The sequence below is a fragment of the Cetorhinus maximus genome, chromosome 9 (assembly GCF_964194155.1).
Source record: "Cetorhinus maximus chromosome 9, sCetMax3.hap1.1, whole genome shotgun sequence".
In the NCBI taxonomy this organism is placed as follows: domain Eukaryota; kingdom Metazoa; phylum Chordata; class Chondrichthyes; order Lamniformes; family Cetorhinidae; genus Cetorhinus; species Cetorhinus maximus.
The window spans coordinates 96,858,577-96,883,582 of NC_135887.1; the positions used below are offsets into that span (position 1 = coordinate 96,858,577).

The following is a 25,006-nucleotide window of genomic DNA, read 5'->3' on the forward strand; positions in this document are numbered from 1 at the left end:
CACATGTCTGTCCTTGGCTTGCTGCATTGTTCCAGTGAAGCCCAACGCAAACTGGAGGAACAGCACCTCATCTTCCGACTAGGCACTTTACAGCCTTCTGGGCTGAATATTGAATTCAACAACTTTAGATCTTAAACTCCCCCTCCCCCCATCCCCACCCCGTTTCTTTCCCCCCCCCACCCGCCTTTTTTTTCAATAATCTATATAGATTCTTCTTTCCCCACCTATTTCCATTATTTTTAAATCTAAAACTAAAACCTTTAGTCTTTCCACCCCACCCCCACTAGAGCTGTACTTTGAATATCCTGTCTTGCATTCTTAATTAGCACTTTTCTCAGACAAAGACCACCACCTTCAACACCTCTTTGACCCTTTTTGTCTCTGACACCTTTTGATTATCTGCTCACACCACACCCTCAATGTGTCTCTTCCCCCCCACCCACCTTAAACCAATTTATATTTCTCCCTTGTTGAAACTATGCTTCAGTTCTGCTGAAGGGCCATGAGGGCTCGAAACGTTGACTGATTTCTTCTCCGCCGATGCTGCCAGACTTGCTGAGTTTTTCCAGGTAATTCTGTTTTTATTTTGTTTTGGATTTCCAGCATCCGCAGTAGCTTTTAGCTTTTTGTTTTTATCTTTGTGTTACACTTCTAGTTTGTTCAACAAAATGCCTGGAATGTGCTTAGTGGCTTCTAATTAACTGCACACTTTGCCCCTATAAGGACAAGTCCAGAGAGTCTGGACATTTAAAGTCAAGATTGTGTTGCTTTGTGATCTTAATGTCCTTTCCACTTGAACAATTTATTTTGAGGCAATTAACTTTCTGTTATTACTTCAGAACATTGGTTGGCAATGAAGGATATTAAGGAAGATTAATTTTTGGAATTGAGTTTGCTTCATTCAAAATATTTCTGAGGGGCAGATGGTGGCATAGTGGTAATGTTACTGGACTAGTAATCCAGAAGCCCAGGCTAATGCTCTGGGGACACAGGTTCAAATCCCACTACGGCAGCTAGTGGAGTTTAAAAGTTCAATTAATAAATCTAGAATAAAAATCTAGTCTCGATAATGGTAACTATCGATTGTAAAAATCCATCTGGTTCCTTTTTAAGGAAGGAGATCTGCCATCATTGCACAATCTGACCTACATGTAACTGCAGACCCAGAGCAATGTGGTTGACTCTTAACTGCCCTCTGAAATGGCCCAGCAGGCCATTCAGTTCAAGGGTAGTTAGGGATGGGTAACAAATGCTGGCCTTATCAGTGGTGCCCACTCCCTTGAAAGAATTTTTAAAAAAGTGACTGGGCCCAATCAGTTGAGTGGATTCTCTCTTTATTTCACCTCCCCAGATTTCAAAGCTGCCACAGGCCATAGCTTTCTCTGGGGGTTAGGGAGATAATTGAGGATGTAGAGAGAGAGAGAAGAGCCTTTTCAGTGGTTGTTAATAAGTAGAAGCTCAAGTAACAACAGACAACGATTACCTACCAGGGGTTGAATTTTGATTGACTAATCAAGTGATTTCTCAGCCTTCAGGAAGTGGTTGTCCTCTGCTACAGGAGAAGAAGCTAGTTCTTTGGTGAGTATCTGGTAAGTGAATAAGGTTTATTCTATTCCTAAGGTCCAAAATAGCCTAGCAACTGGTGGTAAGGTTAATGAAATATATAAAAGCAAAAGTAAAATATATAATTGAATAAAATAATTAATTAGAATACAATGATGTCAGGACAGGTGATGTCACAGCTGCAGGATGTGGGAGCTCCTGGGTATCAGTTTGATCCAGGGCAAACACGTCTGCAGTAAGTGTTTGAAGTTTGAGCAGCTTCAGCTCAGATTTTAAGCTGGAGGCTGAACTACAGACACTGCAACCATCAGGGAGAAGGAAAGTTACCTGGATTCTTTGTACCAGGAGGCAATCACACCACTTAGGACAGAGTCTTCTGATTTGGTCAGTGGTCAGGGACAGGAGAGTGTGACTGCGAGTGAGGCAGGTGAGGGCACTGAGGGCAGGAGTGTGATCCTCTTGAATTGTCCAACAGGTTTGTGGTTTTTTCAGCTTGTTTGGGTGAGAGTGAGGACTGCAGGGTACGTGAGCTAACTGGCCAAGGCACCATGGTACAAGAAGTCATCAAAGTGGGGGGAGTGAAATGGAATGTAGTGGTAGCAGGGGATAGTATAGTCAGAGGGATTGACACCGTTCTCTGCAGTAAAGAGTGAGTCCAGATGGCTGTGTTGCCTGCCTGGTGGGACATATGCTCGGGGCTGGAGAGAAACTTGTAGTGGGAGGGGGAGAACCCAGTCATCATGGTCCATGTAGGCACCAACGATTTGGGCAGGACAAAGAACCAAGGTCTGTGTAGTCAGTATGAGGATCTAGGCACCAAATTAAGAAGCAGAACCTCAAAGGTCATAATCTCTGGATTAATTACCTGAACGATGTGCAAATTAGCGTAGGACAAATCAGATTAGGGAAATTAATGTGTGGCTTAAAGACTGGTGTAGGAGAAGTGGGTTGCGGTTTGTGGGGCACTGGCACCAGTACTAGGGAAAGTGGGATCTGTGCTGTTGGGACGGCCTACACCAGAACCATGCTAGGACCGGTGATCTTGTGAGCCACGTAACTAGGGAAGTAGACAGAGTTTTAAACTGAATAGTGGGGGCAAGGGATCAAATTTGGGAAGATGTGGTAAATGAAAGAGCAGAGACACGACAAAAGAAAAGGGTAATATTATGGGAAATGAAAAACAGGCCGTGACGGGAGGAATAGAGAGTGCAAATCTAAAGTAAATCAACAGATGAAACTAGAGGTTACAAAAAGAACAAAAGGATAAAATGAAAATCTCTTTATCTGAATGCGCAAAGCATTCGAAACAAAAAGATGAACTGAGAGCGCACGTAGAAATAATTAATTATGATTTGATAGCCGTTACGGAGATATGGCTGCAGGAGGGCATGGATTGGGACCTGAATATTGAAGGGCACAGGATATTTAGGAAGGACAGGAAGTGAGAAAAGGTGGAGGGTTGGCTCTGTTAGCTAATGATGGTATTAGAACAATAGAGAGAGATGACCTAAGTTCAGGAAACCAGGATGTTGAAACGGTTTGGTCAGAGATGAGAAATGGTAAAGGTAAGAAATCACTTGTGGGAGTTGTGCTTAGGCTGCCAAACAATAACCACATGGTAGGGTTGAGCATAAGGAAGAAATAATTGGAGCTTGTCAGAAAGGCACAACGATAATCATGGGAGATTTTAATTTACATATAGACTGGAAAAGTTAGATGGGCTAAGATTGCCTAGATGAAGAGTAAATTAAATGTTTTCTGGATAGTTTTTTTCAGAACAGCATGTTCTGGAGCCAACCAGAGAGCAGGCTATACTAGACCTGGCATTGTGCAATGAGATGAGAGTAATTAATGATCTCATAAGTGAAGGCACCCCTAGGTAGCAGCAACCATAGTATGATTGAATTTTACATCCAGTTTGAGGGAAAGAGGACTGGGTCTGAGACTTAAGTTTTAAAACTTAAATAAGGGCAATTATAAGGGCATGAAAACTGAGCTGGCTAAAGTGAATTGGCAAATTAGGTTAAGGGATAGGTCAATAGAGCTGCAGTGGCTAATATTTAAGGGGATATTTCAGAATGCAGAGAATAGATACATTCCAACGAGTAAGAAAATGTCCAAGGGACAGGCATACCATCTGTGGTTAACTAGAAAGGTTAAAGATAGTATCAAGCTTAAAGAAAAAGCATATAATTGTGTAAAGATAGGTGGAAGGCCCGAAGATTAGACAGAATATAAGGAACAGAAAAGAATGACTAAGAGACTCATAAGGAGGGGAAAATTAGAAATTGAGAGAAAGCTAGTCAGAAATATTAAAAACAGATAGTAAGAGTTTTTATAAATATTTAAAGAAGAGTTAACAAAGTGAGCTCTGAAGAAGAATTATACGGACTTGAAACGTTAACTCTGTCTTTCTCTCCACAGATGCTGTCAGACCTGCTGAGTTTTTCCAGCAATTTTTGGTTTTGTTTGATTTCCAGCATCTGCAGTATTTTGCTTTTATCTTGATATAGTTGATGCATTGGTTTTAATTTTCCAAACCTCCCTAGAATCAGGGAAGGTTCCATTAGATTGGAAGATAGCAAATGTAACTCCATTATTCAAAAAGGGAGGAGGACAGAAAGTGGGCAACTACAGGCCAGTTAGCTTAACGTCTGTTGTAGGAAAAATGTTAGAAGCTAATATTAAAGAAGTTATAGCAGGGCACTTAGATAAGCTTAAGGTCATCGGTCATCAGGCAGAGTCAATGTGGTTTTGTGAAAGTGAAATTGTGTTTAACCAACTTATTGGAGTTCTTCGAGGAAGTAACATATGCTGTGGATAAAGGGGAACCATTGGATGTACTGTACTTAGATTTCCAGAAGGCATTTGATAAAGTGCCACATCAAAGGTTATAGTGGAAAATAAAAGCTCACGGTATAGGGGTAACATATTGGTATGGATAGAAGATTGGCTGAATAAAATGAAGCAGAGAGTAGGCATAAATGGGTCTTTTTCAGGTTAGCAAGATGTAATGAGTGACATGCCACAGGGCAAGATCTGGCAGATGGAGTATAATGTGAAAATGTGAAATTGTCCATTTTGGCAGGAAGAATAAAAGAAACATTATCTAAATGGTGAGAGGATGCAGAGGGATCTGGGTGTCCTACTGCATGAATCACAAGGCTCGTATGCAAGTACAGCAAGTAATTAGGAAAGCTAATGGAATGTTATCATGTATTGCAAGGGGAAATGAATACAAAAGTAGGGAGGTAACACTTCAGTTGTACGGGGTACTAGTGAGACCACATTTGGAGTATTGTGTACAGTATTGGTCACCTTATTTAAGGAAGAATGTAGATGCGTTGGAAGCAGTTCGGAGAAGGTTTACCAGGCTAATACCTGGAATGGGTGGGTTGAGGAAAGGTTGGATAGACTAGGCTTGTATCCACTGGAGTTTAGAAGAGTAAGAGGTGACTTGATTGAAACATATGAGATCCTGAGGGTCTTGACAGGGTGGATGTGGAGAGGATGTTTCCTCTTGTGGAATCTAGAACTAGGGGTCACTGTTTAAAAATGAGGTCGCTCATTTTTACTGTTTAAAACAGATGAGGCAAATTTTTTTCACTGAGGGTCATGACTCTTTGGAACTCTCTCCCTGAAAAGGTGGTGGAAGCAGAGTCTTTGAATATTTTTAAGGCAGAGGTGGATAGATTCTTGGTAAGCAAGGGAGTGATAGGTTATTGGGGGTAGGTTGGATGCAGATTTCAGGCTACTATCAGATCAGCCATGATCTTATTAAATGGCCTACTCCTGCTCCTTGTTTGTATGATTTTACATGATATGAGTTTTAAAAATGTAATTCTTTGAAAAATTTGGTTCTTTAAACAGAAACAAGTGACGGCGTTTTTATTAAATCCAGTAGCTACTCATTGTATAATTATGTAGAAGGTTAAAAAGAAATCATCTTACCTCTCCAGCTGAAGTTAAGCAAAATTACTCCTCCTCCATTATGTCCTCCATCACCAACCACCCCCTCCCTCAACCCTGCTTAAAAAAAAAAAATTGAAAAGCTTTGACATGCTCTCAACAAAAGAGAATGTTCCTGTAATTTTACTGTTAGTGTTCAGTGATTCAGAAAAGCTGCCATCTGGATTTCTCAAACTGATAGTTACATTTAGGTAGTGACATGTGACTCCCAGCAGCATTAAATGTTTGGCTTTGAAACAAATTAAGTTTAAATATTGCATTAGAAAATTTAATTCTCTTTCCTTCGTTATTGTTTCCCCTTTCCCTTCCTCACTCCAGCAAAAGGATGACATGCCATTATGGAAGGAAACACCATTGCCTGGCCTGGTATTCATTTGAATCAACAGTAGCCTAAGAGCAGCACCAAGTGACATTTGCTTCATTGTTTTGTAATATTGGTGTTTTTACACTAATAGAAAAGATGGATTTGTTTTGTGTACCTATGGTTTGAAATGAATTGTCCCACCACATGATTAGTGAATTGCACATTACCTGAAAATCTCTTCTAATCCTGTTTGGGATCTGTTTCAGGTATAAATTTCAGGCAGAAAAGTCTTAGCAATTAAGATAAGTTGAAGCTCAATTTTAATCCCTCCATGCCCCATTTTTACAGTGGATTACTTGAATGGCTTGTGAAGCCTCAGGAAAGCGATCTTACATAATCTGTCTCATAAGGGCAGAAGTTTATTCAACTGCTCTCTGGTAAAACTCCATTGTACTTTGTGTTGCATAGAAATTATTTAATTCTGTCTGTCTAGGCAAAACTGGCAAAAAACTATGGAATGACACGTATGGACCCATACTGCAGAATACGTCTTGGATATGCAGTATATGAGACACCTACAGCACACAATGGGGCAAAAAATCCAAGATGGAACAAAGTTATCCAGTGCACTGTGCCACCTGGTGTCGATTCATTTTACATGGAGATATTTGATGAGGTGAGGTTTCTGAACTGGGTTCTTTAGAGCATCACTCATATTCATGTTGATTTTCAACGTAGAAAACTCTATTTAAAAAGCCAAATTTTAGGTTACTACTTTTAAATATCTTAGTTTTTAGACTTGCTGACTTATTAGATAGCAGACTTACAATTGTACTGTCAATTGTTCACTACATTTTCTTTCAACAATTTCTGGGATTGTAACCCGTATGTTGTGTATTATCATATACACAATGGGGAAAGGGCTAAGAAATTAATTCCAAAATCAGGAAGAGTTCTGTTGGTGCATTGTGGGAGATGGTGGCATAATTGTAATGTCACTGGACTAGTAACCCAGAGGCCCAGGTCAATGATCTGGAGGCATTGATTCAAATCCCATCATGGCAACTGGTGATTTTATTCAATTAATATAAAAAAGGATCCCCAAATAAGCCTTTTTTAAAAATTCATTTACGGGACATGGGCGTCAGTGGCTATGGGCTATTGTCCATACCTGATTGCCCTTGAGAAGGTGGTAGTGAGCTGCCTCCTTGAACTGCTGCAGTCCCTGTGGTGTAGGTACCACAGGTGGGAGGGAGTTCCAGGATATTGACCCAGCGGCAGTGAAGGAACGGTGGAAGAATATATTTCCGCATCAGGATGGTGAGTGGCTTGGAGGGGGGCTTCCAGGTGGTGATGTTCCCATGTATCTGCTGCCCTGTCCTTCTAGAAGGTAGCGGTCGTGGGTTTGGAAGGTGCTGCCTAAGGAGCCTTGGTGAGTTTCTGCAGTGCATCTTGCAGATGGTACACACTGCTGCTACTGTACATTGGCGGTGGAGGGAGTGAATGTTTGTGGATGGGATGCCAATCAAGTGGGCTGCTTTGTCCTGGATGGAGTGGAGCTTCTTGAGTGTTGGAGCTGCACTCATCCAGGCTTTGGGGAGTCAGGAGGTGAGTTACACCCTGCAGGATTCCTAGCCTATGACTTGCTCTTGTAGCCAAAGTGTTTATGTGGCCAGGGGGTTTCAGTGATGGTAATGCCATTGAATGTCAAAGATGTTAGATTCTCTCTTGTTAGAGATTGTTATTGCCTGGCACTTGCATGGTGTGAATGTTACTTGCCACTTGTCAGCCCAAGACTGGGTATTGTCCAGATCATAATGCATTTGAGCATGGGCTACTTCAGTATCTGAGGAGTCGCGAATGGAAGGAAGGTCATTGCTGAAGCAGCTGAAGATGGTTCAGCCCAGGACACTACCCTGAGGAATTCCTGCAGTAATGTCCTAGAACTGAGATGATTGACCTCCAACAACCACAACTATCTTCCTTTGCGCTAGGTATGACTCCAGCCAGCGGAGAGTTTTCCCCCTGATTCCCATTGACTCCAGTTTTGCTAGGGCCCCTTGATGCCTTAAATCGGTCAAATACTGTGTTGATGTCAAGGGCAGTCACTCTTGCCTCAACTCTCGAGTTCAGCTCTTTTGACCATGTTTGAACCTGTAATGAGGTCAGGAGTTGAGTGATCTTGGTGGAACCCAAACTGAGCATCAATGAGCAGGTTATTGATAAGCAAGTGCCGCTTGATAGCACTGTTGATGACCCCATCCATCACTTTACTGATGATGGGCAGTAGACTGATGGGGCAGTAATTGGCCAGGTTGGATTTATCCTGCTTTTTGTGTACAGGACATGCCTGCGCAATTTTCCACATAGCCGGGTAGATGCCAATGTTGTAGCTGTACTGGAACAGCTTGCCTAGGGGCGCAGCAAGTTCTGGAGCACAAGTCTTCAGTACTGTTGCTGGAATATCCTCAGGGGCTCATAGCCTTTGCAGCATCCAGTGCCTTCAGCCGGTTCTTGATTTCTTACGCAGAAGAAAAGCTCAGATAGTGGTTTGAGGTCTGCTAATATGTAATAGTCATTTACAAAGTTGCCCTAAGATGGGAATGAGGGATGCTAAGCCAAAGAAAGACAAACAGTTTTTCTATGCTAAGCATTTTTTTTGGATTCCACCCCAATATCTTGAATTATTTTGCAACTCCTTGAGGGTTAATGAGTAAGTGATGTGTCCAATGGTGCCCAAAGTTTATATGTATTTAAATTTAATTTCACATTGTCATCTTGCGGTTAGAAGCTTCCTCTTTAATATCCCTTGTAATAGACCAACTTCCGATTATTCCATTAGCGTAGATTCTGTTGAAACGTGACTTGTGTTTTATTACTTGCAGCGAGCTTTTTCCATGGACGATAGAATTGCTTGGACTCACATAACTATCCCGGAATTACTAAAAGAAGGCAAAGTAGTGGATGAATGGTACAGCCTTAGTGGGAGGCAGGGTGATGATAAAGAAGGAATGATCAACCTTGTTATGTCCTATGCAGTAAGTAGCACATTTAGATTTCATTTATATTTTTAAAACATTTTGATGCTAAGGCTTTGGTGGGTGTTGCAATTCAAGAACTATTTCACAGATTAGTCCGGCAATTTCAGGTTAAAAATGTAACTTAAAAGAACAATGATATAGGTGACACTTAAAGACTTTCATCATGTAGCTAAAACATGAATCAAAATTTGTTATATTAGAATAATTTAAAATTGAAATAAACAAGCTTATTAAACTTCCACTTATCTAAATTGCAGACTGCAAATAAATGAAGTTTTCTAAAAATTATACTAAAAGCCATCATTACATATAACTTTTTGGCAAAGCCTTAATTCTCGGATCTGTTAGTGCTAGGCATGACTTGATCTCACAAGCTAGGTCTATAGTCCTGGGATGATTAGGCACAGTTCTTGTTGAGACCCCATTGATGCTGTGACAGCATGCTAGTTATATCTTGTAAAGCATCATACTCAGTTTTAAATTCCCCAATTTAGGAAGGGCTTACTAGCCACAGATTCACCGGGATGCTACCTAAGATAAAGGAATACGTTATGATCAGACACTAGTTAAGCTTTGGGTGTAATTCCTGGAGCTAGTAATTTAAATTGAGATGCTAAAAGTAGGGGAGATTGATAAGATTCCTTTCCCTGGTAAATTGATGGGCATTTAGGGTGGAGAATCCTTCATGCAAAGGGTTGTGCAAATGCAAAATGCATTGCCATGGAAGGCCATGTTTGCCGAATCAGTTGATTATTTTTTGAGAAAAAAGGGAGATATGGATACTTGGGGCATAATACTATTAAACGGCAGGGAGAAAGGATAGGGATTTAAAATTAAGATGATGAAAACTGCTGTGGTGAACAAAATGGCAGAGCAAGTTTGTTGGCTGGATCGCCTCTTCCTTTTTTGACCCTTAAGGGAAATAGTCTACTAAGTAAAGGTTGTCTGTTTTCAGTAGCAGATGTTGTTTCTGGAAAATTGTCTGTAATATGGTAGCATGTAGACAAAATATTTCATAATAGAACCTTAGCTTCAACAATATTTTACTTTTATTTGCAAAATTTGTTTTATTGATGTTTTGAACCTAGTTATGTTCATTAATTTAGCAACTGCTCCAGCATAAAAATGCAAAGAATCGCCTATCCTGGAAGATTCCAGTCTTTTGTCATATTAAGATACAGAACGTTAAGAAGCTTGTGGTACATTTGAGTTTTAATCTTGTGTAGGCCTACATTTGTTATGTTTAAGATGGTAAATGCTGTTATGTTGTTTTTGGTATGTTAAGTTGCCTGTTAGACCATAAGACATAGGAGCAGAAATTAGGCCATTCAGCCCATCGAGTCTGCTTGTTGTAGAAGCCTACCTGCAGTATTTTGTTAAGGATTTGAATTGGGCTGCTTTTAAACTTTCTTCAAAATGTTTAGATATTTCAAATTACAATACTTGCCCATCTCTACATTTCTAAATGTTTGAGTTTTGTCCAACAAATAATTTCTTTTGAGGATTTTTGGTTTTTTTTACTCATTTTTCACATATTCAGATAATTTATCATCTGTGTAGGTTATACTTCTAGCTGTACACAGTTGAAATAAGGCTACTCTTGCATGGCACAATTTAACTATCAACTTGTCCAATCTCTCAATACCTTAATTTTTACTTAATTTTTGAGAGGAAAATACTGTAATTAATTGTTCATTGTATTCCAACAGACGCTGCCGCCAAACATGTTGGTGCAGCCACAGCCAGTAGTGCTAATGCCCACTGTTTACCAACAGGGACTAGGATATGTGCCTATTACAGGTATGAATGATTAAACCTTTATAAATTTTCTTAAGGTGAGGAGGGAGTTTCTTGGTGTTTCTTTCCTTACATCTACGCAAATAAAAATATGGAATAATATTGATTTTTGGGGATGGCTGAAAGAGCTGTGATTGATGTCTTCTTGCTAGCTACGACCTAACTTGGTCTTTACATTAAATAAAAGTAAAGTAAACTTTATGATAAATATTCAATATTGCTGAAATCTGACAATTATTTTTCACTGCTATTTAATGAAAAATAATGAGGTTGATAATGCAGGTCTGGTGCAGTAGCACTGGGGCTGCTGTGAATCGTGTGTTAATTGTTCTGTGGCCAGCTGGACTTGACACACTCCCTGTGCCCCATACTTGGGAGATTCAGGAGCCAAAATGTCAGTCAACAGCTGCTACTTAAGGACTTTTGGCTGCACTTGGAGATACACTAATGTTCTTGATCTTTGAAGACCAAAGATGCAAGGTGGAGAAAGGAAGAATGGCCCATTATAAATGTTTTTTTAAACCAGTTTCCCTTAAAATGCACACTCCAAATGCTAGGCACCTAGTGCAATGCACTTTGCTCCAGCAGATGGGCAAGCATGCTGGATGTGCATAGGCCTTGGACCTCCATGTCTGACAGGAGAGGCCTCCCAAACCCAAAGATCTGTGTTGCTTTGAGCGACTGACGTCGTCCCACGCGACTGCCTAAAACAAGCATTGAGCTTGTTGTGTTTGTAACTGAGCTGCCTTGCAGGCATGATGGATGCTTGCAGTAGTTAATAAATTTCAGGATGGCCTTAGGCCTCATGTTTGGGGCGCACCTTCTATGTGGGGCATCCATTTTGGGGCCCAAAACGAGACTTACCTTAAAGAAATTTAGTCCCCCATTAACTTTTAAGTGTGGCAAGAGCACCTCAAACAGCAGAGAAAGCAAGCAATGGAACAGTTCCTAAAAATTCTTACCGGTTAAAGGCTCGATTCTGTACTTCTGCTATGTCTACATGATCCAGTACGTAATAGGTTTCTCATAACTGCTTTTGCTAAGTTATATTGTTAATTAACCTGTTCAAGATTGGTTCCAGCTTGTAGCACAGAACCATCTAAATGAAGCTGTGATTTTAAAGTCTGCTTTTCTGTATCATATTGATTTGATTCATTTCTTTTTGGGGAACAGATTAATATTACATATAACCTACCATTCATTGAGTGTCATTCAACCACTGCTTGAAGAATTTTCTTGCCCGTGGCAACTAATAGGAACTTTGTCAAGTGTCACACTATTAATAGGACAATGCCCTCCTGCTTTTGATGATTTGTTAATTTGGCAACTTAACTGCATTCAAAGAGCTAATAGAGTTATTGTGTTTTTCTTTTTGTAAAAATCTGAACTGATGGTTAGAATGTGCAATGTATGGGTTAATGGGTATATGGTGCTTGTAGTAAGTTGTTTTTTGTGCAAAAAAATAACTGGGTGTGACTTGCTTTCTAACTAATTCTAAATTTTCTGACATGTTATTAATGTTGCTTCTTGGTGTTTTGCTGCTTTAATTTCCTTATTACCCAATTCAGGGCTTGAGTATTTTGCATTGGGTAAGTTTTGAGAGACGTTTCCTGCCTTTCCTCACAGGCTAAATCTATGCATGAACACATGAGTATGCCATTTGCTTATGTATTTGAAAGTGGCTGTTGCTTAAGCATTTATTTATAAGATATCAGTAAATGATGGCTTAAAGTTTAACTGATTTTTATCATGTTATTGTGCTTTGCATACTAAATCTACACTGCCAGCAAATAAATTGCAGGTGCTACGTTCAATGGGTTTAGCAGACCATAAAAATACACAGTTCTGAGCTACAAAATGTGCTCTGTCAGGTAAAAGTGGCATGTCAACTGATACTGCGCCTTAAAACCTCATTTTCCCAGAAGTTGTGTATAAGCCTGTTTATTGATTTGTTGAGGTGAGAGTTTCAGAAAAGTATTAGTATTATTGGTATGTCCAGTAGAATTTACATCAGCCATATCGTGGATGATTCAAATTCACTTTTACTATTTTTTAAAAAGTTGTCTTCTGCACAAAATTATTGGAGTGGCCAAATACAGATCCTATTTTATACATGTCAAAATGTGTTGTACAACCAACCTGCATGATTGACTTCCAGGAGTAACGTTAACAAGGGGCTTTTTATTTTCGACTTTGTCTTCTTTAGAATTTTTTAAAAATATTTTTGGAATCGCACTCATCCCCAGTAAAATTGCAACTGACTCAGTGCACTGTTTTGTTCAAAATCATATTATACTTTTAGCAGGAAAAATTAAATTGTGCAGTACTGACAAAAATTACAGTTTACTTACAAAGCACCAAGAAAACAATGCCTTAATTTTTAGTGTTTAACACCTGAATGTAGATGAAAATTACACTTGCCATTAAAGTATCACCTGTTCCATTTGCATTGAATTTTCAAAATCCACAAACTGGACTAAGACTGGAATTTTACTGCTTACAGCTTGAAAGTCAGGTGCTAAGCCATTTTTCAAATCATTGCTTAAGTTTTCACCCTGTCTTGATTTCTGGAATATCATTATATTAAATAACATATTCTTTGATTTTCCAGGAGTGCCAACTGTCTATACACAAGGAATGATTCCAGTTGCAGCACCAACACAGGTATCTGCTCCACAAAATCAGTACAGCGAGGAAGATCTCAAATCCATCCAGGATATGTTCCCTAACATGGACAGAGAAGTGATCCGCTCAGTGCTGGAAGCACAGAGGGGCAACAAGGATGCAGCAATTAATTCTTTGCTCCAGATCAATGAAGAATCCTAGGAATATGTGCAGTCACTGTCAATATTGCCAAGACCCCATAATAACCGATGTATCTCTGCATCAAAGACTGAGCTTTCTCTCTGCCGATCTTTCTCGTTTACGAATGCACGTGTCCAGTAAACAGCACATTGTACAAAGTTTGTAACTGTATTAAACATAAAGAGCATTCCATAATCCAAGTGCATATGCTTAAGTTCAGAAAGGCTGATAAGTTCATATCTTGTGGTTATCATATACCAAGGGTTGCCCTACTGAGCTTGGTTAAACTTGATGCTTATGTCTTTGAAGTACGTCTGTTGTGCATTTGACAGCATTTAATGCTGATTGTCCACCTGTCAAGTGCTTTGAGAATTGTCTTATTTCTTAGAGTTTATTAAAAATGTATATTAATTGGAATTATGCAGTTGGCTTTAATCTAATTCCAGCTTTGAAATTAAGTACTGAAGCAATAGCCACTTACATTTTACAATCTTAAATTCCCATTATAAAATGCTAACCTCATACATATGTTATTGCATGGGGCAAAAAGTGGCATTAAGTATTACCACACACTTTTGGTGAACCAGATCATTTGCAATTTTGCTGTCCTAATACGCTTTATCATCAAAACCACTTAGCTTTTTAAAAATTATTTCACAGGATGTGGGTGTCGCTGGCTAGGTCAGCATTTCTTGCCCATCCCTAATTACCCTTGAGAACATGGTGGTGAGCCACCATCTTGAACAACTGTTGTCCATGTGGTGTAGGTACAGTGCTGTTAGGGAGTTTCAGGATTTTGACCCAGTGACAGTGAAGGATTGGCAATATAATTCCAAGTCACAATGGTGTGTGGCTTCGAGGGGAACGTTTAGGTGTTGGTGTTCCCATGCATCTGCTGCCCCTGTCCTATGTGGCAGGAGTCGTGGGTTTGTAAGGTGCTGCCAAAGGAGCCTTGATTTGCTGCAGTGCATCTTGTAGATGGTACACACTGCTGCTACTGTGCATCGGTGGTGGAGGGAGTAAATGCTGAAGTTAGCGGGTGGGATGCCAATCAAGTGGGTAGCTTTGCCCTGATGGAGTGGAGCTTCTTGAGAGTTGATGGAGCTACAGTCATCCAGGCAAGTGGAGAGTATTCCATCACACTCCTCACTAGTGCCTTGCAGATGGTGGACAGGCTTGAGGGAGTGAAGTGGTGAGTTACCACAGAATTCCCAGCCTCTGATCTGCTCTTGTAGTCACAAGACTGGTCCAGTTCAGTTTCTGGTCAATGATTCTCTCTCATTGGAGATGATCATTGCCTGGTACTTGTGTGGTGCAAATGTTACTTGCCACTTATCAGCCCAAGCCTGAACATTGTCCAGGTCTTGCTGCATTTAGACATGGACTGCTTCAGTGTCTGAGGAGTTGCAAATGGTACTGAACATTGTGTGCAATCATCAGTGAACATGCCCACTTCTGACCTTATGAAGGGAAGGTCATTGATGAAGCAGCTGAAAATGGGTAGGCCTAGGACATCAGTCCCAGTGATGTCCTGGGATCGAGATGATTGATCTCCAACAATCACAACCACCTTCCTTTGCTCTAGGTACGAATCTAACCAGTGGAGAGTTTTAATTTTCTCTCTCTTACTGTGCTTCATGTCCCTTCACTGCTGAGACGACTTAAAACATGCCTTTTCTACCTTGATTTAATTACCATGGTGCTTTTCATGATAGTGTCTCATCTTCCATGCTCTGTAAACTGCAGCTTGTTCAAATGTCTGCTGCCTGTGTTCTGATCTGGTCACCTGTCCTCACTGACCTACCCTGTCTCCTTGTCTCTCAATATATATTCAATTCCAAACCTTTGTCTTTAGATCTCTCTATTGTCTTGCCTTACCCTCTGCAACCTCCTTTTATTCTCCTTTGCTGCTTTCATTATTCTCTTTGGAACTTTCTCCCTAAACTCATATCCCTTCATTTCTCTTTCCTTCAACAACCTATGTAATGTATTCTTAAATACAGAAATTCTAAAACTGCTCAGCAGATTAAGGAGCACCTGTGGAGAGAGAAACCATGAATATTTCAGGTCAATGGCTGTTCATCAGAACTGCCTGTTAGTAAATAGTGTTTGCTTCAAACAATGACTTCTGTATTGCATTCCATCAGCCTGTGTTTTTAAGTTTCTTCTCTATTCAAAATCCTTATGTCTGAATTTTGTATCTATGACTCTTCGTTCTCAATCTTGTAACCACTGGGAACTGTAAACTTCCACCCTTAGAATATCTGCAACCCTGCCTCAGCTCAACTAGTGCTGAAACCCTCAACCATGCCTTTGCCTGCAGACTCACTGCAATGCTCTCCTGTCATGTTCCCATTCTGTGAACTTGAGTTCATGAAAAACTTTTCTACCCCCCTATCCTAACTTACACCAAGTTCTATTCACCCATCATCCCAGAGATCATTGACCTACATTTACTCTTGTCGGGCAAAACCTAGATTTTAAAATTGTCATCCAACAGTTCAAGTCCCCCTCCCCCTGCCATGGCCTCACCATTTTCTGAACCACAGACCCACCCTCTGCCACCAAATCCAAGATTTTCATTGCTTCACCACTGATGGCAGCACTTTCAGCTGCTTAGGCTCTAAAGTTTTGGAATTCCCTCCTTGCATCTCTCTGCCTTGGTCCTTTTAAGACACTCCTGAAAGCCTACCTCTTTCACCAAGTTTTTGACTGCCCGTCATAACTGATCTGGTTTGATAACATCCTGTGAAGTGGCTTTTGAAATGCTTTTACTATGGAAAGTTACTGTATGAATGTAAATTGATTTTTCCATCCAAGTCTGACTCATTTCATAATTATAAACACCTTGATCAAATCACCTGATAAATTTGGGTTCTTGAAAAACTTGAAAAGTTGGGTTTTTTCATTTATATTTTTCCATGCCATTAACAAAACTGGTATGGCCTCTGTTGCCTCAACATACATCCAATACAATCCAAAGCTGCACAAAGTACACCAACAGTGGTCTTATTAAGGCTTTATTTAAAGCTTTGCCCTTAGATATTTTTATATTCTATTCCTGCCATAAATGACAGCATTTTCTAATTACCTTTACCACTTGAGATGCTGTTTTTAATGTTTTGTGAACTTTGGCCTCTAAACTACACTGCGCTTCTAAACATTCTAGCCCCCATTCAAAATAGAATTTTTACGTTCATTTTTATTAGTATGATTTCCAAATTTGGGCACTGTTCCCTCCAAATAATTGTACACACAAATGGATCCAGAACAAGACCCTGTGGACCACACTATTCCCTTCCAACCACTTTGGGGGATTGCCCTGAATTCCTACTCTTCCTTCTAATCAGTTTTTATCTAATTTTCTGCCCTTCCCCTAATTCCATACCCCTTAATCTTTTCCATTAATCTGCTGTGCGATAACATGTCAAAGAATTTCTGAAGTCATGCATAACATGTCAAAGAATTTCTGAAGTCATGCATACCACATCCACTCATCCATCCACTTACCATTACCACTTTTGTTAAGTAAAATATTTACTGAAATGCTTTGGCTGCTTCTAATTATTTTCTATTCATCTAGCTTGTCTTTTGGATGAAATGTTAAATTAAAGCCCCATCTGCCTGCTCGGGTGATGTAAAAGGTCCTATGCACTATTTCGAAGAAGAGTAGGGGAGTTAATCCTGGTGTCTGGCCAATATGTATCCCAACGCATCACAAAAAATTATTTGATTATTATTACATTCCTGTTTTTGCTGCATGTAAATTAGCTGCTGCATTTCCTACATTACAAATTTCTACATTTCAAAAGTATTTTGTTGGTTGTAAAGCACTTTGAAAAGTCTGGTGGTCATGAAAAGTGTTATATAAAGGCAAGCCTTTCTAGACACCTAGTAATTTCATCTTTATTTTAAAGGTCTTGGAATTTTCCTTATCACAGTTTTTAACTAGCTGGTTTAGTACTACCTTATTTTACAAATGGATATTACATTGGCTGCTCCAATCCTCTAACCCACATTAATTCCCAATTGAGCCATGAAACCATTCTCTCTTTAAAAAAAGTATTGAGGCTGCCACTGGCCACTAGAGAGTTTCGTATGTTTTCTGGATCAACGTGTTTACATCCCCATTGATTTAAAACTGGTGTAAGCACCAAAATGGCCTGAAATCTCTATGCACCTTTTAATAACAGTTCAGCCTGTACTCTTTAGCAGCAGAAAAGTAGGAGAGGAATATTGCTTATCTATTTCACTTCACTGCATATTTTTGTAACACATGCACAGGATTATGACCACACAAACAACATCCACACCTAAAGGATACTAAATCAGACAAACCACATAAGTTCACTCAAATATCTAAACCCCCCGGGAGGAGAAGACAGAATGGAGAGACTTCTGGGTTTGAGGGTCACCTCATCATTCCCAATTATTACTCATGCCATCTAGATGGGTGACTGCCAACTCCCTAGCTGCCAGGACTGCTTAACTGCTGCAACAAGTTCCATGATCTCACAGAGATAAAAACAAAAAACTGCGGATTCTGGAAATCCAAAACAAAAACAGAAATACCTGGAAAAACTCAGCAGGTCTGGCAGCATCGGCGGAGAAGAGCAAAGTTGACGTTTCGAGTCCTCATGACCCTTCAACAGAACTAAGTAGAAATAGGAAAGGGGTGAAATATAAGCTGGTTTAAGGGAGGGGTGGATGGGGGCTGGAGAAGGGGGTGGGGGTTGTTGGGACAAGCAAAAGTTTTTCCAGGTATTTCTGTTTTTGTTTTGGATTTCCAGCATCCACAGTTTTTTGTTTTTATCTCTGTGTTTAATTGACTGCCACTTCTCTTCAAGAAATGCCTACCTTGGAGAAGTTTTGTACTACTCTCCGTCAGGATTTTCGAATCTCTCTTTTGCCTTGTTCCCTCCTATCACTGCTTGCTCGTCCCAACTCCCCCCCCCCCCAACCCCTTCTTCCCGCCCCCTGCCTAAACCAGCTTATATTTCACCCCTTTCCTATTTCTACTTAGTTCTGTTGAAGGGTCATGAGGACTCGAAACGTCAACTTTGCTCTTCTCCGCCGATGCTGCTAGACCTGCTGAGTTTTTCCAGGTATTTCTGTTTTTGTTTTCCATGATCTCACCCCCCTGGGCAAACAAGATACTTCTCATCTCTTTCATGTTTGCCCATCCTTCATACTAACACACTCTTCATCCTCTTACAGTAAATGCTGCACAAGTGTTCTTTGTTCCATTTTGTGCTAGTGCTCTCTGTCTACAATCATTAGCATACAAGAATGTGCCCATAGGAAATGTCAAATCTTCTTGAGAAGCTGGTGGTTTAACCCTTTAAGGAGCAAAGGTTGGTGGCTGTAGATATAGAGATTTCTTCAGGCACAAAACCATTTTAAAATAGTTGCTTTCTTTTGAGATCTCTGATCTCTTGTGTCAATTCACAACTTTTAGTAATGTCAATGTAAGAAAAATTGAAACCACTTAAAGGTATCTTTGTATAAAGTAAGATGCTGTTGTAATGTGGATAAAATAAGCAGATGTTTAATAGATTGTTTGCCCACAAATCAAGAACAAATTAAGGTACTTAAGATATACAAAGATAAAAGCAAAAAACTGCGGATGCTGGAAATCCAAAACAAAAATAAAAATGCCTGGAAAAACTCAGCAGGTCTGACAGCATCTGCGGAGAGGAACACAGTTAACATTTCGAGTCTGTGTGACTCTTCAACAGAACTAAGGAAAAATAGGAAAGAGGTGAAATATAAGCTGGTTTAAGGGGGGATGGGACAGGTAGAGCTAGATAGAGGGCCAGTGATAGGTGGAGATAGCCAAAAGATGTCATAGACAAAAGGACAAAGAGGTGTTGAAGGTGGTGATATTATCTAAGGAATGTGCTAATAGGTGACATTAAGGGTAGAAAGCAGGACGAGCAAGGTACAGATAGCCCTAGTGGGGGTGGGGTGAAGGAAGGGATCGAAATAGGCTGAAAGGTAGAGATAAAACAATGGATGGAAATACATTTAAAAATAATGGAAATAGGTGGGAAAAGAAAAATCTATATAAATTATTGGAAAAAAAAGGGGGGATCGGAAAGGGGGTGGGGATGGAGGAGAGTTCATGATCTAAAATTGTTGAACTCAATATTCAGTCTGGAAGGCTGTGAAGTGCCTAGTCGGTGCTGTTCCTCCAGTTTGCATTGAGCTTCACTGGAATATTGCAGCAGGCCAAGGACGGACATGTGGGCATGAAAGCAGGGTGGAGTGTTGAAATGGCAAGCGACAGGAAGGTCTGGGTCATGCTTGCCATACTCAACTCAGCCTCTGCTTGCAAAACTCAGAACATGTATAACATTAGATGTGATTCCACGATTGGACAGTACTTGCTGAATAATCCCCAGTGTACTAAGAATTACACTAACAACCAATTTAAGATTATCAGTCAGGCTTGCAATGTGGCTCACTGTACTAGAAGCTACATATATTCATGTGCAGGGACCTGTGCTCCACAGGAAAAAGGAGCATGTCCAGGCATTATGCCTTTTTTGAATTAAAAGCATGGGGGACAATAATTCCCTGATGCATGTAAATCTCCATTGTAATCAGAGCCAACTTGCCAACCAATCGGCACTCTTTTTCATGCAGTGTAAATTGTTGCTCCCTTTGAAATTTGGCATTCTTACGCCTGTCCTGATGGGTGCGAGACAAAAAGTTTTGACATCATGCCTCTTTTTTTCAGCAATACTCACGTTCTGTACTGCCAAATGACTTTAAATGTATTTAAAAATGCAGTGTTGGAAAATATGAGACAGTGCAACATAGAATTTCAGTTGTGCTGAGGCTTTAGAAAATTATAATGCACTGACCAAAATAGATTTGGAGCATTATGTAAATTTTGGTTGTATTTCTGCTTTAATGAGCGTATATGGGTATGTATAAGTATGGTGAATGCATGCATCTGGGTGGGGTGGGGTGCAGTTAGCTCAGTTGACTAGACAGCTACCATGTGGATCAGATTAACGCTTAACAGCACAGGGTTCAATCTCTGACAAAAACAGAATTACCTGGAAAAACTCAGCAGGTCTGGCAGCATCGGTGGAGAAGAAAACAGTTGACGTTTCGAGTCCTCATGACCCTTCGGCAGAACTGAAGTATAGTTAGGAGAGAGGTGAAATATAAGCTGGTCTAAGGTGGGGGGGGCGGGGGGGAGAGAGAAGTTGAGGGGGGGTCGGTGGTTGTAGGGACAAGCAAGCAGTGATAGGAGCAGATAATCAAAAGATGTCACAGACAAAAGGATCAAAGAGGTGTTGAAGGTGGTGATATTATCTAAGAAAAGTGCTAATTAAGAATGGATGGCAGGATACTCAAGGTACAGCTCTAGTGTGGGTGGGGTGGAAAGACTAACAAAGTATTAGTTGTAGATTTAAAAATAATGGAAATAGGTGGGAAAAGAAGAATCTATATAAATTATTGATAAAAAAAAGGGAGGGGGAAGAAACGGGGTGGGGATGGGCGGGGGGGAGTTTAAGATCTAAAGTTGTTGAATTCAATATTCAGCCCAGAAGGCTGTAAAGTGCCTAGTCGGAAGATGAGGTGCTGTTCCTCCAGTTTGCGTTGGGCTTCACTGGAACAATGCAACAAGCCAAGGACAGACATGTGGGCAAGAGAACAGGGTGGAGTGTTAAAATGGCAAGCGACAGGGAGGTTTGGGTCTTTCTTGCGGACAGACCGCAGGTGTTCTGCAAAGCGGTCGCCCAGTTTGCGTTTGGTCTCTCCAATGTAGAGAAGACCGCATTGGGAGCAACGAATGCAGTAGACTAAGTTAGGGAAAATGCAAGTGAAATGCTGCTTCACTTGAAAGGAGTGTTTGGGCCCTTGGACGGTGAGGAGAGAGGAAGTGAAGGGGCAGGTGTTGCATCTTCTGCGTGGGCATGGGGAGGTGCCATAGGTGGGAGTTGAGGAGTAGGGGGTGATGGAGGAGTGGACCAGGGTGTCCCGGAGGGAACGATCCCTACGGAATGCCGCCAGGGTGGGTGAAGGGAAGATGTGTTTGGTGGTGGCATCATGCTGGAGTTGGCGGAAATGGCGGAGGATGATCCTTTGAATGCGGAGGCTGGTGGGGTGATAAATGAGGACAAGGGGAACCCTATCATGTTTCTGGGAGGGAGGAGAAGGTGTGAGGGCGGATGCGCGGGAGATGGGCCGGACACGGTTGAGGGCCCTGTCAACGACCGTGGGTGGAAAACCTCGGTTAAGGAAGAAGGAGGACATGTCAGAGGAGCTGTTTTTGAAGGTAGCGTCATCAGAACAGATGCAACGGAGGCGAAGGAACTGAGAGAATGGGATGGAGTCCTTACAGGAAGTGGGGTGTGAGGAGCTGTAGTCAAGGTAGCTGTGGGAGTCGGTAGGCTTGTAATGGATATTGGTGGACAGTCTATCATCAGAAATTGAGACAGAGAGGTCAAGGAAGGGAAGAGAAGTGTCAGAGATGGACGCTGTGAAAATGATGGAGGGGTGGAGATTGGAAGCAAAATTAATAAATTTTTCCAGGTCCCGACGAGAGCATGAAGCAGCACCGCAGTAATCATCGATGTACCGGAGAAAGAGTTGTAGGAGGGGGCCGGAGTAGGACTGGAACAAGGAATGTTCCACATACCCCATAAAGAGACAGGCATAGCTGGGGCCCATGCGGGTACCCATAGCCACACCTTTTATTTGGAGGAAGTGAGAGGAGTTAAAGGAGAAATTGTTCAGTGTGAGACCAAGTTCAGCCAGACGGAGGAGAGTAGTGGTGGATGGGGATTGTTGGGGCCTCTGTTCAAGGAAGAAGCTAAGGGCCCTCAGACCATCCTGGTCTGCTACCTCGACTACAGCTCCTCACACCCCGCTTCCTGTAAGGACTCCATCCCATTTTCTCAGTTCCTTCGCCTCCGTTGCATCTGTTCTGATGACGCTACCTTCAAAAACAGCTCCTCTGACATGTCCTCCTTCTTCCTTAACCGAGGTTTTCCACCCACGGTCGTTGACAGGGCCCTCAACCGTGTCCGGCCCATATCCCGCGCATCCGCCCTCACGCCTTCTCCTCCCTCCCAGAAACATGATAGGGTTCCCCTTGTCCTCACTTATCACCCCACCAACCTCCGCATTCAAAGGATCATCCTCTGCCATTTCCGCCAACTCCAGCATGATGCCACCACCAAATACATCTTCCCTTCACCCACCCTGGCGGCATTCCGTAGGGATCGTTCCCTCCGGGACACCCTGGTCCACTCCTCCATCACCCCCTACTCCTCAACCCCCACCTATGGCACCTCCCCATGCCCACGCAGAAGATGCAACACCTGCCCCTTCACTTCCTCTCTCCTCACCGTCCAAGGGCCCAAACACTCCTTTCAAGTGAAGCAGCATTTCACTTGCATTTTCCCTAACTTAGTCTACTGCATTCGTTGCTCCCAATGCGGTCTCCTCTGCATTGGAGAGACCAAACGCAAACTGGGCGACCGCTTTGCAGAACACCTGCGGTCTGTCCGCAAGAAAGACCCAAACCTCCCTGTCGCTTGCCATTTTAACACTCCACCCTGTTCTCTTGCCCACATGTCTGTCCTTGGCTTGCTGCATTGTTCCAGTGAAGCCCAACGCAAACTGGAGAAACAGCACCTCATCTTCCGACTAGGCACTTTACAGCCTTCCGGGCTGAATATTGAATTCAACAACTTTAGATCTTAAACTCCCCCTCCCCCCATCCCCACCCCGTTTCTTCCCCCTCCCTTTTTTTTTCAATAATTTATATAGATTCTTCTTTTCCCACCTATTTCCATTATTTTTAAATCTACAACTAATACTTTGTTAGTCTTTCCACCCCACCCACACTAGAGCTGTACCTTGAGTATCCTGCCATCCATTCTTAATTAGCACTTTTCTTAGATAATATCACCACCTTCAATACCTCTTTGATCCTTTTGTCTGTGACATCTTTTGATTATCTGCTCCTATCACTGCTTGCTTGTCCCTACAACCACCGCCCCCCCTCAACTCCTCTCTCCCCCCCGCCCCCCACCTTAGACCAGCTTATATTTCACCTCTCTCCTAACTATACTTCAGTTCCTTGACCTACTACATGTCCTAGAGAGATCACTTTAGCCTTAGCAAACTCGCTCTTTTCAAGATTGACTACTAGGTCAATTGACTGTACTCTCTGGAAGAGGACTTCCAGTTGCTCTATGTGGTTTTCCCAGGTGTAGGTGTACACTAGGAGGTCATCCAGGTACATGGTGCAATTGGAAAAGCCCGCCACTACCTCATTCATCAATCTTTGGAAGTTAGCCGGGACATTTTGGAGTCTGAGGGTCATAACCCGGTCACTGGTATAACCTGTCTTGGAGTTACAAAGCCGGAGATTTACTTTCCATAGGCTGTCAAGGGAACCTGCCAGTATCCCTTGAGTAAATCATTCTTCGTGATATAGGCTGCTTTACCCACACTATATATGCAGTCTTCCAGTTGGGGTATCAGGTAGGAGTCAGCTCGGGTCACTGCATTAACTTTTCAGTAGTAAACTTAGAACCTTGTGGAGCCATCCGGCTTGGGCACGAGCACAACTGGGAGCTCCAGCTACTGTTGCTAGGCTCCATTAGTTGGTGCTCCAGCATGTAGTTAATCTCGTCCTGGGCCTGGGCCAGCTTCCCTGGGCCAAGACAGTAGGGATGTTGCCTTATGGGAGGGGCCTCTCCCACATCCACATCAGGTAGGGCGAGGGTGGTGCAGCCTGGCTTGTCTCTGCACAAGTCTTTAAATGCAGAGAGCAGCCTCGTCAGGTCTGCTCGCTGTTCTGCACCTAGGCGGGAGAACAAGGAGCCTAAGTTGGCTAGTATTTCTGTATTGGTTAGCTGGGTAGTAGGGGGTTCAATGTGGGCCTCACCCACGTCTCCTCCAATTCATCCTCACTGCTACCCTCCTCCTCCAGATCAGTGGCAACGGGACAGACCACCACTTGTTTGCCCCCTACTCTGCTGTGATATCACTTCATCGTGATGACATGACACAACCTTTGCTTTTTCCCCTGATCTGGGGTCTCAGTTAGATAGTTCACTTCCCCCAGTTGCTTTGTTACATTATACAAATCACTGAACCAGGCCTGTAAGGGTTCACCTGGTATTGGTAGGAGCACTATCGCATAGTTGCCTGGCTGAAAAGTTTGAGTCTTGGCATGCCTGTCGGCTTGTTTGTTCATAGCCATCTGGGAATTTTTCAAGTGCTCTCAGGCCATCTCACAGGCTCTCATGAGCCACTCCTGGAACATGGCTACGTAATCCAACATGGTGAGCTCCTCCTTCTGCTCTAAAAAACTCTCCTTGCTTAGTTTCAGAGGCCCTCACACTTGGTGCCCATAAACTAATTCGAACGGAGTTAACCTGGTGAACTTATTGGGTGAATCCCTCGTAACGAACAGAAGGAAACCTAATCCTTTATCCCAGTCATGGGGGTACTTGTGGCAGTATGCCCTGATCATTGTTTTTAGGGTCTG

At 41.9% G+C, this 25,006-nt stretch overlaps 1 protein-coding gene across 2 annotated transcripts in view; it reads left to right on the forward strand.

Moving 5' to 3' along the window:
* Positions 1 to 13,896, forward strand: part of tollip (toll interacting protein) — a 30,698-nt gene extending 16,802 nt beyond the window's left edge. The window contains exons 3-7 of one of the 2 annotated variants that reach the window (XM_078549143.1): positions 6,330 to 6,512; positions 8,722 to 8,874; positions 10,587 to 10,677; positions 12,243 to 12,263; positions 13,286 to 13,896. In XM_078549143.1, the coding sequence (XP_078405269.1) occupies positions 6,330 to 6,512; positions 8,722 to 8,874; positions 10,587 to 10,677; positions 12,243 to 12,263; positions 13,286 to 13,500 (663 nt within the window). In that variant the 3' untranslated portion in view covers positions 13,501 to 13,896. The remainder of the gene's footprint in view (positions 1 to 6,329; positions 6,513 to 8,721; positions 8,875 to 10,586; positions 10,678 to 12,242; positions 12,264 to 13,285) is intronic. The other variant, XM_078549145.1, reaches the window with a different exon arrangement.
* The last annotated feature ends 11,110 nt before the right edge of the window (positions 13,897 to 25,006 follow it).